At 33.2% G+C, this 15,905-nt stretch overlaps 1 protein-coding gene across 1 annotated transcript in view; it reads left to right on the plus strand.

Annotated features, from left to right (window-relative positions):
* The window catches only part of LOC136854643 (uncharacterized), a 54,975-nt gene extending 39,270 nt beyond the window's left edge, over nt 1-15,705 (plus strand). Inside the window, exons 5-10 of the mRNA XM_067131206.1 lie at nt 3,387-3,532; nt 7,695-7,857; nt 10,914-11,073; nt 11,793-11,956; nt 12,656-12,770; nt 13,743-15,705. Coding sequence (XP_066987307.1) covers nt 3,387-3,532; nt 7,695-7,857; nt 10,914-11,073; nt 11,793-11,956; nt 12,656-12,770; nt 13,743-13,972 — 978 coding nt within the window. The 3' untranslated portion in view covers nt 13,973-15,705. The remainder of the gene's footprint in view (nt 1-3,386; nt 3,533-7,694; nt 7,858-10,913; nt 11,074-11,792; nt 11,957-12,655; nt 12,771-13,742) is intronic.
* The last annotated feature ends 200 nt before the right edge of the window (nt 15,706-15,905 follow it).

The raw sequence follows: 15,905 nt of genomic DNA on the forward strand, positions 1-15,905 counted from the left end.
CAGTTAACAGTGGTGTTCCGTTCCCGGCCGAGCACCTATAACCAAAAATCACTGATAACCGGAACATCATAGTAATTATGGTAATAAATGGCGTTTATGACAGCGTAAGCATTGATTGGCACTAATAAACCACTTACCAGTGCCGAAAATCTCTTACTGATGCCGATAAACCTCCTACCAACCTTGACTAACCGCTTACCGGCACCGAGAATCTGGTTAATGGTGTTGTTAGCCAAGCGTTGTAAAACCGAAACACTGTTAACCGTTGCTACCGATAGGCACTGGCATACAAAGCAGCAAGCACTGACATAAACAGCTGGATTGAGAAGTAGAAGTTTGCAGATGTTAGTTACTGTAACTGTAGTATATTTATTAAGAGTTTCGTCACATTGACTTATTAAAAGTTTGCCCGTTTTCAGTGGTGATTTCCGTAAGCGAAAATAGTAATTTTTATTAATCTTTCGTATAATGGAGAAAAAGGTCCAAAGAAAGTATAGCACTGAATTTAAGCTGCAACAAAAAAAATGAATGATATACAAAACATTTTGGAATAGTTTTAGAAGTCTTCTCAACCTCTTTTTAATAACTATAACTTCTTTATTCTACGTCTCTTTCTCTTTGTCCTGAAATGCTTTTTCATGAACAAACAGTGTTTTTTATTTGGACTAATACAACTTAGTTATGTTTCTATGTTTTTGAACATATTTGCCACACGAGGGCGTTTACACTTCGTAGATGGTAAAGGTAAAATTAGATCAATATAGACTACCTACTGTACAGGTAAAGATGCACAGAGAGATAATAAGTTGTGAAAATGAGTGAGTGCTAATTATGAACAAGAGAGAGAGAGATAAGGGTTGTCTTTACTTAAGAGACTGAAATTATTTATCAGTTATTACAGAGACAGAGAATAACACGAGAGAGAGAGATGTTGTCCTTACTTGAAATATCAAGTTAAATTATTTATGAATTATTACAGAGACAAAGAGAGAGAGAGAAGTTATTCTTATGTTAGATATCAAAAGAAGAAAATTCAGTATTAAACTAACTTTTAAATGAAATTAAAGTTACTGTAATTTCATTTAAAATCTAGTATAACACTTTACCCTTGAAAAAGAAATAAATGGTTGACGTAAAAATATAGGTGCGTGAAGATTAGTGTACTATTTCTCTCTCTCCCATTCCACCGATCTATTTTTAGAAGTCTTCTCAACCTCATTTTTAAAAACATCTTTATTTTGTCTCATTCTCTTTGTTCTTAAATGCTCTATGTCTCTAGGTTTTAAAACAGCACATTTACAGTTTGTAGACGGTACAGGTAAAATTAGATCAATTTAAAATTACTGTAAAGTTAAAGACATACAGAGAAATTAATACATAGGTTGTGCCAACTACGAACAGGAGAGAGAGAGAGAGATATAACAGTTGTCCTTACTTAAGAGAGTGAAATTTTTTATGAATTATTACGGACACAGAGAGAGAGATAGAGAGATATATAACAGTTGTCCTTACTTAAGGGAGTGAAATTTTTTATGAATTATTACAGAGACAGAGAGAGAGAGAGAGAGAGAATTGTAAGAAACCTTAACCTTTAACCTGCTAGTCAGCAACACTCTCCCTTCTTGTCATGTTAAATCGACATGTCTGACAGCTTTACCTTCGAGCTTTGAACAAAAGATGAGGGAAGGACATTTGTTTGTTTAAAATTCGTATCACGTACAAATTTTGTAATTAGTTATATTATTATTATTATTATTAATCTTATTAATATTTTAAAATTAGTACTTATTAATAGGTAAAAAATTCATTTATCATACAAAACAAATAAACATATACATGTACCATAAAAATTCTCTCATCTCAGTGAAAGAGAGAGAGAGAGAAATTATTACTTTTATTATTTAATTTACACATAAAAGCTTGAAAACTTATAAATTACATAAAAAATTAAACAAACACTTTTGCAGGAGCAAATTCATTCCTGCTGTTTGTGCAGAATTCAGGTGTATCAGTTTTATTTTCTGTTCTCATATTCTCCTCACCTTTCCCTGTAAATTGTGTCTCTTCATGCTGATTTCCCTTTAGAGCCCTCTTGGGTTTATAATCTGTTGACTCTGCCCCATAAGGATTTTCAGCTGAAGATTTAAGGAAAGAAGGGTCTTAGATCCCTCTCAGCCTTGTAGACCAAAGGAAGAAGGGAAGGTGTTCCTCCTTTCCATCTGCCAGTGGACAACATGGTAGCAATAGTGGGTAGACAAGCTTTTGTTCTCTGAAGTATCAATGGATACTTCATACATAGCTGGCATTAACAGAAAGGAAACTTCTGCTTCAGGTTTATGCTACAACACAGTATCCACTGTTATCATTTGTATGTTACCTATACATCCCCCCATTGCCCTTTCTCTGATTACAGTCTAGCTTTGATACACAAGGAGGCTGTTCTAGTATTCAATGATTGCTCCAAATCTGATACTGGTGTTGGAATGGAGCTATTTTCCCAGATATTTAGTGCAGCGTGTCATCTCTATTTACTGTGGAATAATATGCAATTTTAATTGTCAATTGTGGCAAGAAAAACTTTAATTTTTGGTGGCTCCCTGAGCCATAATGCAATCTTTGTAAAGGTTAAATACAAAGAACCCAGTTGTGAAAATTTTAGAAGGGGTTTTTCTAGTTAATGGTTGTAGTATAGAAATTAACTTTTGCTGGCTTCCAGTCCACATAGGTATAATAGCCAATGAGAGGGCAGACAGTTTGGCAAAGAGTAGTGCATAAAATGTTATAAAAAGACCAACGCCTTTGCCTTTCAGGGAATTTCTCCCAGCAATCCAAATTCAAATAAAGAAGGCCTAGCAAATATGTCAAAGTCTGGTTGCCAGTAACCAGAAAATTTTGGAAATTAAATGTCATCTTTTCTATGGAGATGGGAAATTGCTCTATGTTGACTGGGGATTGGACATACCTGTTTGACCCATGGATTTTTGATGGACGGGCAACCCAGACCATCTTGTAATGGCTGTTCTTTCCCATTGATTATGTGACACTTGCTGGTGGAGTGTCCCTGTTTTGGTGACCTGAGAAGCTATTTCCTTTTTGAATGTTGGGATGTCACTAGCAATTACCTCCTCTCCAAAATACTTGGAGAGGAAGCAAATTTTAACCAGCGTGATATTTTTAAGTCTTTAACAAGAGCTGGACTCCTTAATAATATATAATTTATTTTAGTGGTAGCCGTCTAAGGGAAACCTCAACATTTGTGGTAACAGGATCTTTTTAGTAAACATTTATCTGGCCAGTCACTTTAAATGTACAGTAACCCTAAGGTTACAGAAGGGAGTAGTTTATATTTATGAAATATAGAATTTAATGTTTTTCTTTCTTTGCAGGTGTGCATTATAAAAAGTCCCAATACCCCCTCTTTGCTAGCTGTATGTGTGGATAGAGAACTCAAGTGTTACTTACCAGTGGCTTCTGAGCAAATACTACTGCCATTATCTATCTGCCCTTCCATTGATGTGGACTCCAGAATGTGGTAAGTGTACTGATGATTGGCAGAACCCTAGTGGCCCTTGCCTTCTTTGGTGTTTATTACAGGTCGACCATCACTAATCTGGCAGTTGTTAATCTGGTGCCATCACCAGTTTTGGCTAGTGCAATTTTAGATTTTCTGGGTCACCACACCAACCTGCCGCTACTCTTTGTTGGTGCTACTTGTGTGTGTGCATACGTTCCCTGAGCACACAATTGCGTTTATCTTTTGGGTGGTAAAAAAATGAGCAAATGCAGTAATAATATAAATGAGAATAGCGTATAAAATATAAATAGGAAAATCATAAGCATAAAAGCACAAAACAAAATGTGTAAGAAGTTCTTCGATGCCAGCGAAATTAGTTTAGGTGTAAGTACATACCCTACAGGATTGCGTTTATCTTTGGGGTTGTAAAACTAGAAGGTGAGAAAATATGGTAAAAGTATAAATGAGAATAATGAAAGTATAAATAAATAATAAACCTAACAACACAAGCCAAAACAAGCTGTAGCAACACCAGAGAATGAGTTTGTGTTCATACGTACCCTGTGCACATGATTGTGTTTACCTTTTGGGTTTTAAGAATTAAAAATAAGAAAATATAGTAAAAACATAAAAATGAGAATGGCATAAAATATAAATTTTAAAAATCAAAATCGTAACATGAACCCAAAACAAGCTGTAGCAAGTTCTCTGATGCCAATAAATGAGTTTGTGCGTTCGTATGTACGCTAGGCACATGATTGTGTTTATCTTTTGGGTTGTAAAAATATTTTGAAAATTAGACAATACAGTAAAAATACAAATGAGAGTAACAGAATATAAATTTAAAAAATCATAAGTATAACAACACCAAACAAGGGAAGCTGTAGCAAGTTCTCTGATGCCAGTGAATGAGTTTGTGTGTTCGTACGTACACTAGGCACACGATTCATTTATCTTTTGGATTATAAAAATTTAAAAAATGAGAAAATACCATAAAAATGCAAATGAGACTAACATAAAATATGAGTAAAAAAAATTATAAGTCTAACAACACCAACCAAAACAAGCTGATGCAAGTTTTCCAATACCAGCAAACGAGTTTGTGCGTTGCGTTTGTATGTACCCTAGGCACAAGTTTGCATTTATCTTTTGGGTTGTAAAATTAAAAGTGAGAAACTACTGTAAAAATATCAAAAGCATAAAATATAAATTTTAAAGAATCTTAAGCATAACAACACAAACCAAAACAAACTGTAGCAAGTTCTCCAGTGCCAGCGAATGAGTTTGTGCATTCGTACATACCTACACACACAATTGCATTTATCTTTTGGATTGTAAGAATAAAGAATTTTAAAATGCAGTAAAAGTAGAGAAGAATGGCATAACATATAAATTAAAAAAATCATGAGTGTGCAACATAAACCAAAGCAAGCTGTAGCAAGTTCTCCAATGCCAGGTTCATGTAATTGCATGCATCCTAAGCATACGATTGCAGTTATCTTTCGGGTTGTAAAAATTGAAAATGAGAAAATACTGTAAAATTATAAATGAGAATAGCATAAAATATACAAAATTCCAAGATGAAGAAAATGGGAGTCCTGACAGCCCTTCAACTAACATGTAAATGTGCTTAGTTCCAAATTCCAGCTCTTCACCTTGGAAGCGGCAGTGATGAACTTTCTTGTTTAAGCCAACAGAGTTACCTGTACCATTTATTTTGACTTTGCTTTAAAATTTCCCTTTATTTTCATTTAATATTTCTTTCTTCCTTATTAACCAACTTTTACTGATTTACAGGGTATTTTAAAGGTAGGATGAGGTGCTTAACTGTTTGGTTAAGTGTATCCTGACTAGTCAGTCTGTAATCCAGGAGAATCACTAATCTGACACCCTGCAGGTAGCAATGATGCCAGATCAGCATTGGTTGACTTGTACCTTTTATTTGTTTCCCTTGAATTCTTCTTGCGCAGTTGTCCACCTTCACATTTTTTTAAATGAAGTTTTTTTTAAGTCTATTAAAGAAGCTGATTATCAAAGATATAAGTTTAGTTTTTTTATTTCACCAGATTAAGCACCTTTTTTATAGATTATTGACAGGTTATGATTGTTGTCTATGAATGTATTTATAGGTGTTCAATCAGCATATATATGTATATATATATATATATATATATATATATATATATATATATATATATATATATATATATATATATATATATATATAAATTTTTTAATTTTAGTCTCTTGGCATTTATCACCTTTAACCCTTAAACGCCGACTGGACGTATCGTACGTCGACTAAAATTGTCTGTCGGGTGCCGAGTGGACGTACCATACGTCGACTACAAAAAATTTCAACCTTCGGTCGAAAAATGCAATTGTAAGCTAAAACTCTTACATTCTAGTAATATTCAATCATTTACCTTCATTTTGCCGCAAATTGGAAGTCTCTAGCACAATATTTCGATTTATGGTGAATTTTTAAAAAAAACTTTTTCCTTACGTCCGCGCGGTAACTCGGCCGAAAATTTCAAAAATTCTTTCATCATTTGGTCATAATTTTTGCACCGTTTTATATTAGCCATTACATAAAGTTTTATATATGAAAATGTGTGCAATTTCATTTAAAATACAACAAAAAACAACCCATGGTTGTAGCTTATATCAGTTTGGAAATATTTTCATATAAATCACGATAAGTGCCAAAATTTCAACCTTCAGTCAACTTTGACCCGACCGAAATGGTAGAAAAATGCAATTTGTAAGCTAAAACTCTTACATTCTAGTAATATTCAATCATTTACCATCATTTTGCAACAAATTAGAAGTCTCTGGCACAATATTTCAATTTATGGTGAATTTAAAAAAAAAACTTTTTCCTTACGTCTGCGTGAGGTAACTCGGCCGAACATCTCGGAAATTCTTTCGTCACTTTGTCGTAATGTTTGCACCATTTTATATTAGTCGTTACATAAAGTTTTATATATGAAAATGTGTGCAATTTCATGTAGAATACAACAAAAAATAACTTGGTTGTAGCTTTTATCAGTTTTGAAATATTTTCATATAAATCACGATGTGCCAAAATTTCAACCTTCAGTCAACTTTAACTCGACCGAAATGGTCGAAAAACGCAATTGTAAGCTAAAACTCTTACATTCTAGTAATATTCAATCATTTACCTTCATTTTGCAACAAATTGGAAGTCTCTAGCACAGTATTTCGATTTATGGTGAATTTTTGAAAAAAAACCTTTTTCCTTACGTCCGCGTGGTAACTCGGCCAAACATCTCAGAAATTCTTTCATCACTTTGTCGTAATGTTTGCACCGTTTTATATTAGTCGTTACATAACGTTTTATATATGAAAATGTGAGCAATTTCATGTAGAATACAACAAAAAATAACTCATGGTTGTAGCTTTTATCAGTTTTGAAATATTTTCATTTAAATCACGATAAATAGAAAAAATTCGACCTTCAGTCAACTTTAACTCAACCAAAATGGTCGAAAACTGCAATTGTAAGCTAAAACACTTACAGTTTAGTAATAATCAATTAATTACCTTCATTTTGCAACAAACGGGAAGTCTCTAGCACAATATTTCGATTTATGGTGAATTTTTGAAAAAAACCTTTTTTTACGTCCACGCATTACGAATTCATGCATCATTTTGTGATAATATTTTCTCTGTGTTGCTTTGATCATTTTACAATTTGTTATATACCAAAATCATTGCAATTTAGTGTACAGTACAAAAAAAAAAAAAATAACTCATTAGCTTTAACCATTTTGCTCACCACGCGATTTGTATATGAAATTTTTTTTCACGCTGTCATATGTTTCAATATTTATATATGATAATGATATTTTTTTCATTTCTGATGGTTGCATACTAAACTTCAGGCAATGTCAAAAAAAGGAGCCAAAAATGAACTCTTAATCTTAAAAACTAAGTGAGCTGTGATTTTTTTAAAAAAACTTTTTTTCCGCTTCGGCGCTAACTCCCGAATGCCGCCGGCATGCGGCAGACACTTTCGTAAATAGAGGCTCGCCATTTAAGTGTTAAATAGCTACAAATTAGTATAAAATTCATTTTTTAAGGTTTTTTTTATATTTTGTATAAGTAGCATATTTTAACATTCTTGTTCTTAACTCATTTTAAATTGATTTTACAGTTGTGATGGCACTACATTAGTTATCTCAGAGTTGGTAGGTGACAATCAGCTAGCGTTGTATGAGGCCACTCCATGCGTTCAACAAATGAGGGTGGAACTTCAGCTCAAGTGTAGGATTCACACAAGTTCCTCGCCCCTGTTTTGGGACCTATGGAATGGATTTGTAAGTTTCTGTGTATTTACAATCTATATCTTGAGCAAAGGCTATCAAGAAGTATCTATGATGATTTTGCACCAAAAATCAGTTTTGTTTAAAAAACTGCAGAATGCTTAATAAGGTGTTTTGAAATATTCACACATTTTTTAAGTATAAATATAGTCCATAAGCTAGAAGACCATGAGGTATTGGAAAAATAAATTTGCTTGCATTTTGCAAAAAAAATTGTCACTACAATTCAAGCTACATTTTCTGTAGGAACATTTAGTTGGCAGAAAACATTATCAATAGGAAAGCATTAGAGGTACTAGTATATGAACATGAAATGTAATACAGTGACACTTTAGCTTTACAAAGTTTTGGGGTCTGCCCTTCCCAGTAAGTAATGAGTCTACTAAGTAACAAAGATTGATAAATAGCCAACATAATATAGTAGTGCCTTAAAGCAACTCATGAAGCCTCTAGTGAACTACTTATTAGGTATGCTTACAAGATATGAAAAATACACAAAAATCATGTAAAATACACAAAAATCACAAATATATTAAGAAAACATGAAATCTTTGATTTTATATGCTATGAAATTATACTTGTTCCTACAAAAATATGCAAACTGTCAGTTTTTACATAAGGCATATGCTTCAGCGCAGCTGGAAATGGCAATTTAACTTTTAAACAAGGTGGTTAGGTAGTTAACTACTGTCTGACTGGCGGGAGTCCCGCCCTCTCGGACTGTAAAGACTGATGGTTTGTATATTTGTGTAGGAACAAATGACAGATTTTAAAGTGTATTTTTCCTAACTATACAAACCTCAGGTCTTTACAGTTAAATGCCCACTTCATGCCACCCCTCATTCTGATACCTGGGCCGAAAGGCAAAGTGAATGCTTACCGTCCAGGTGGGCAGGACTACTGCTAGTCGGACGGTAGTTATCTACCTAACCACCTTGTTTAAAAGTTAAACGGCCATTTCCAGCTGTGTTGAAGCATACTTCCTATGTAAAGACCTCAGGTTTGTATAGTTAGGAAAAGTACAAATTACTTTTAAAATTTTGTCATAATTACTGTGGCTCCCCTCCCCCCCTTCTCCCTCTCTCCCTCTCATACAGAATTATTATTGACATTCGTTTAATGCCGTAAAGTATTGTACCTAATACAGTAAAGTAGTACGACATACATACATTTTTCAGTTTGTGTATCTTTGCATGTGTGTACATACTCGTATGGATGGCATTAAGGTAAACTTTGCACTTACTGAGTGATAGTTTTTTTTAATGTGATACTTGTGTGTACGTAAATAAGTACACATGCACTGACTGGCTAATTCAGATAGTTACTAACGAGGCTTACCAAACTTTTTGGCATGTCTAATCATTTATTTCTGTTTCTTATAATTTACAGCCACATACTATTTTCATGACACTGCTCAGCAAAACACAGACATGGCCAGCAGCAAGTACTGACATAAACAACTGAATTTAGAAACAGCTGTTTGCCGATGTTAGGTACTGTAACGATCACACATTTATTTAGAGTTGTGTTACAATTACTACTTGTTAAAAATTTGCTAATTCTCTATGATGACTTCCATAAGTAAAAATTAGTTAATTTTCATTCGCCCTTCACACAGTGAAGAAAAAGGTCTCAAAGTTGTAACTGTGGCTGAAGTGCAGGCTGCACAGTGATTTTGACAGGCAAAAGCATTGTTGAAACTGATGAATCAGTTTTGCTTAACTTAAAATTTGTATAGATTAAGATAAGCTGCATTTTTAAACTAAGCTTTATCAGTTTGCGAATAATGTATCTCCAAATTATGCTTAATTTAACAAATAGTAATGATGGTAAAACTCAGTCAGCTGATGATTTTGAGAATGTAAACATTACCATAATGCAAATGACACATGATCACATTGTTTATATTTTATGTGCTATAATAATACATGCTATACAGTTGGAAAATTACAATCAAAAGTCTTAACAAAATAATCATTATTTTAGATACAACTGTATTATTTGACTTTTGCAAACAGATACTGTTAAAATTTCAGAGCATGTTCTCAAACAGTGAAACAAAACCACTCTAATAAAATTCACATATGAACTGTTTGTATAGATTTTACTAACAATAGTTTGCTGTAGTGTTATTGTTTTGAAATACAGGTATAATACATAAAGGCTTGGAATTACACATTATTTAACCAAGCATCTCAGAATTTCTTAGCACCTAGTTGCCAGATAAAGTATCACTCTCACTTTTGTAAAAAATTACTTTATAAGCATAAATTTAACAATGCCTAGCAGATACATTATATTATGTAACTACACACTAGTTAGAGCTTTTAACATGAAAAAAGATAATCACATATACTTTACTTGCAGAACCAAAAGCTTAAAAGATTTTGTTTGTTTGTTTGCTGCACATGATGCAGAGACTTAAGTAGCAAAATCCACTGGGTTAAGGTCCCAGTGTATACAGGCTTTGAAATTGTAACCAACTCCATGCAGCCAACTGGGTCTTGAGCCATGAGGTAGAATTGAAAGATTGCATATGTACTGAACAGCATTTAGGGATTAATAATACAGTATAGTACTGTAGTTCCCTGGGTTTCTCATTGGAAAAATTTACCTGTTGGTTACCCATCATTAGATATTAATTAGAGTGACTTTTTAACAGTTCCATCTCTGTTATCTCTTTGCATATTTAATGATGGCTGCCAGCATGGGAATTACTTGCTTGATGTGTTACAGTTTATAAAAGTATACACAATTACAGTATCATTGCTTGCCACTTGTTCATCAGGCAAATTTTAGAAATGGTTGTTATTCCACTAATCAATAACTGGATATTAGAGGAGAATTTCTTCCAAGAAGTTCAGAAAAACCTGTAGTAAAATGTTATGTTAAATAAAATTTTGTGTCTGAGAGCTTTACTTTTTATATTATTTATCATTGTTAATTGTAATATTGAAGGTAATCATGACAATTTGTATAACCTTGAATTACCGAAGTGGTGAATGTTAGTGTCCAGAGCAGTACTGTATTAACGCACTGTGTCTTTGTAGGTAACAGTTGTATTATCGGGTGGGCATGTAACAACTTATACCAAGACTGGCGGCTTGGTTGGCGAATCACCAATGTATAAGGATCTGAGGTACCCAAATCCCACAGTTCTATCCCATGGACTTGTGTTTGCATCCACCATTACATCTCGAACATTATTAGGTAACTTGTCTACTTGAAATTCTCTGTCATTTCTTTGCTGTGCAGTAACCTGTTTTTTATTCTACAAAATGCAAATGAAATGTAGTAATGTGCCTTGCCAGCGTTAGGCTACCCCAGTCCTAGTCTAACCTTGCTTAGCCTATGCAGACTCATTCTTAGGTAGTAAAAAATAAGTAAAGAACAATATATCGCTGCAGTATAAACCCTGTAAAACACGTTTAACTTGGAATGTTTACATCTGGGTTGGCGGGACTCCCACCAACCAGACAGTAGTTAACTGCCTAACCATCTTGTTCGAAAGTTCAACAGCTGTTTCCAGCTACGCTGAAAGTAATTCCTAATGTAAAGGACCTCAGGTTTGCATAGTTAGGAAAAATACAATTTACTTTAAAAAATTGTGACATTATACACTTCATTTACAGGCTATAAACAGTAATTCTGAATATTGTGTAGCAAAAGATAACCTTCCTCCAGGGTTAGGATAGACCTATAAAAAACTAAAAATTCTCTCAGTGCAGCTGTTTTTATGTGATGGCAGATTGAAAATATTTTCCTTCTGTTTAATACTTTTAACTTAAACAATTACTGTTTGTTTCTTATGTGATCACATGATTTTGGCAAAAATTGGAACTTTTACTTTCAAGGTGCATTTGCTTGGCATGTAATTATAGAAGTGTTTTCTGCAAAGTGAGTTAACTATAGAAATTTCTCTTTCACAGCATACTGGCATATGGCTCGAGACAGAGATTATTGGTTAGTGGGAAGAAGTGTGATAGAAGAGTGGATCCACCGTGGAGAAAAGGCAATAGGTAACACCAGCAATACTTGTGATGATGTAGAGATGAGAGAAGCACACACATCAGAGGTACAGAGTCAAATTCAGGTATGAATGTAACTTATCAATTCCATTTTTGAAGATCTCATAAAAATTCTTTCTTACACAGGTTTGCTGTCTTGTGACTGCAGATTTCTAATTTTACTTTTAAAGTTAGTGTTTAAGAAGGCATGTCATAACTGTATATTGGTATATAGATTCACACATTAATGTGAATTAATAGATGCTGTTAGATAAAATAGACCATGTATGTTCATTTTGTGCAGTTAAATTGTAAGTTTTGCTGCCAAACTCATGTTTGGCAACCCCTCACAGACGATAACAACCACACCCCCTACGTCACTCATTCTGCCACCATGCAGTCTCAGCCACATGGGCAATGTATCACCTGTTTCCTAGCTTCACTGTCGAACCCACATTTAGCTGCCAAGTACACCAGTCTCTCAAAAAGGGCTCAGTAAACCACATGCCCATACGTTACTCCTGTCACCACACCAAGCGTTCTAAACCACGAGTGACATTTCTACTATTGAACAGCCACAAATGGTATTAAAATGGGTCAGAGCCCTCTAATAAAGTCTTTATTAATTTGCATCATGTCTGAATTTTTCTTACTTAGTAAGGTAAAATCCTGCCTAGTTGTTATTTGCTTTTCAGTGGCAATGCAAAATCATGGTTTATTTTATGCTGCTAAATGGTAAGGTACAGTCTTATAAGTGTTGCACATTAATGGAAGTCATCTTAAAGCTTTCCAGTGTATGCATCTTGACTCTGGCCAAGATACGGATTGGTTCAGCCGTGATGCTGGAGACAACTGTTGTGTACTATAAGCGAGGCTTAGTCTTCTGTGGTACTGATCAAGGTAAGCTGGAACATCAGAAACATCAGATTGTGTTGCTGTATGATGGATAGTAAATGTAACCAGTATTATTCAACCTTGGGCTGCACCATGACCTACAGTCATGTATTAAGTTTGAGGTACCTGACTCAAGTTTCAATAATATTGTCAGTAATATACTCAAGTAGTATTCTACTTGTGTAATTTTCAATCCATTTTTTATCACGAGAAATCATGATTTCATGATATGCTGCACTCATGTAAATTTCAAAACTATGCACTCCATGTAAATTTCAAAACTAGATATTTAAGGCACTCGGCATGTACACACATCAGTGCATTATTGTTAATATTCAAATTATAAACTCTGCCCAAAAATACTGAAATAGAATAATAATAATAATGATCTAGTATTTTAATAGCTTAAATACCATACTGTACTAATCATTGCAGTATTGTATATAATTTTGCAATTTACAGTTTTTTAATATAAATTTTTCAATCAAAATATAAGGGTCTGTCCCTAACACAAAGTAGCTTGTGAAACTATGAAAATGTTTCATGTATTCTTTAACATTAGGTAGTCAAATGTTTCACAACCTTAGTCATTGTAGTGCTATACTGCAGTATTCAGAAGGTTCATTGTATAATTTCTAAATGAATAAAACTGCCAAAATCATCATAATTATTTGATGGCATATGACTTTAAATGGCTTGAAATCTGCAGAAAGTTGAAATATCTCCATTGCAGGTTGTTTGAGAGAAAATATAGCAAGTCAGAATCTCTGTAGCATTTCATAACTCATCTTGGAAGCTTATACAGTACCTTATATTACTGCTCCAAGTAAATATATTTTAGATTGCGACTTTTACTCTCCAAGTAAATATATTTTAGGTTGCGACTTTTATTCCTCAGGTCAATTGATGGTGTATATATACAGTACCTTGTTGATGTTCCGAGTGAATATATTTTACATTGCCAGTTTTATTCCTCAGGCCAGTTGTTGGTGTATAGAGTCTTTGCTGAAGACAAAACTAAGTGTCCTAAGATCAACATACCACTCCTAGAATCCTCACTACCATATCTCTGTATGGCTGTGGCAGCCCGTCCAATATCTAGGATTGCTGCATTTTTCAGTGACTCTCAGATAACGGTTGCTATCGGTGACAGAATTGGGAAAGGGTACATTGTGTCTATTCCCAACATCAATAAGAGTCCTTTATGATATATGTGTATCTTGTTTAAAGGCTGTGAATACTCGGTAGGATAGTTAAAAATTTTGTATTGACTTTTATGCAAGCTTAGTGTCAACTAGTCAGATTCAGTCAAGTCGTTTGGGATGTTTTCCTCTTAACATCGAATTTTGCGAGACAAGAATTTGCTGTAAAAAAAGGAAAAAAAAATAGGGTAATTACAGAATTAATAATTTTATGTTATATAACTTGGTAGTCAAAAAGTATGACAGTATAATCAAATTAAGCCCATCATTACAGACTTTGATGATGGGCATAATATGATTGATGGGGTTAAGTGAAAAACTCATTTTATTTTATGAAACCATATTTTTTATGCAGATTAATGTGCTTGTGAAAAATTTTAATTTGATATGGAAACTGAAGTTAGCAGGGCACCATTACCTTGAGTTTCCTTAATTCATTCTCATAAATTCATTTTTATACTTCATTCTTATAATAGAATAATTTTTTAAAATGTGCTTGAGAAAAATTAATTATGGTTTGTATATGTAAACTGAATTTAGAGGGGCACCATTAACTTTGGGTTTTGTAATTCATTCTCATAATAGATTCATTTTTACACTACATACTTATAATAGAATAATTTTTATGAATACAATGACCTGGAGAGTTGTATATTATGTGAATATAGCAAAACCAAATCTAAAAGATGCGTTGGAATTAGCAAAAGAAAGAATTAACATTCATAAACTATTTGTTAATTGCATTTTTTATTAGGAAACAAATTTAGATTTTTGTTTAGAAGTGGGTATTAATATAAAACTAATACTTTATTGTACTGTATAATCTTATGATATGTGCATTTCTCGATCATCTTACAGTATTATAAAATTGGCATGTATTTTGCATATTTATAAATACACATAAATATAATAATTATAATAAACTATGTCTCAGACAATATGTGCATGACATGTAAAAGCAGTTGAATGTTTACAAGTAGTCAGGTTTTGTTATTAAGGGCACAGGAACTTTTATCATTTGTAGATTAGGTTGTGTTGCATTGAATTTCATGAAGGAAAAAAAAATTGACTCACAGAGTTATTTTTAAAATACAGATCCACAAAAGCTACAGTATGGTAAAAAAAAAAACCCTTACACGGTATACCAATATACTGTGGTTATTAAATAATGAGAAAGAAGTCTGTATTTTTCAGAAATGCCGTAGGTTTAAGGGACAGTTTGTCTGTGATCTTAATTGGACTCTAGTTGTATTTGTTTCTTGAAATCTCATATTCTTACTGATATTAAATCATTTTTACACTTCCATAAATATATTGTTAGTCTTTGCTGTTAGGTTCAGATTCTGCAGATTCACATGGCATACTATACTAGCACTAAACTTTCATTGACAGGTTCAGTTCCATAAGTAGCCACTGCAGTAGAGTAGAGTACTGAAGAAACAGTCTTACAGAGGATGTGTATTTTACTGGTTCTAAGGTGATTTTTGTAAATACATTTGAAATTACTGTATTGTCTTGTTTCATACGCTGGTTTTCTTATTATGTACATAGCTGTATGTTGATTTTTTTACAGTTTAGAAATTAATTATAAAATTATTTTTTTGCCAATTAATAAGGTTGAAAACAATGTCATTGAATTTACTTGTATATTTATTTTTCTGTGCATGATTTATATTAGGAAATTTCCACAGGCTTCTGTAAAGCAACTGTAGCAATTAATAGTCAGCTCTTAACTCTTACCAGCAGTTTTATTCTGTTATAGAGGGTCCTGATGGATTTCACAGAAGCTTTCATAATTCAGGGTGCATAGCTGCTGCTTACTTTAAATTTTACTTTGTTTTGTAGTAAATTATTATTTTTGCTAATGAATTTTGTTGAAAATAACAATCACATTTGTGTGTTGTTTGTCTGTCTATACAATATTTCTAAAATCTATTAA

The sequence above is a fragment of the Macrobrachium rosenbergii genome, chromosome 29 (genome assembly GCF_040412425.1).
Source record: "Macrobrachium rosenbergii isolate ZJJX-2024 chromosome 29, ASM4041242v1, whole genome shotgun sequence".
NCBI classification, from domain to species: domain Eukaryota; kingdom Metazoa; phylum Arthropoda; class Malacostraca; order Decapoda; family Palaemonidae; genus Macrobrachium; species Macrobrachium rosenbergii.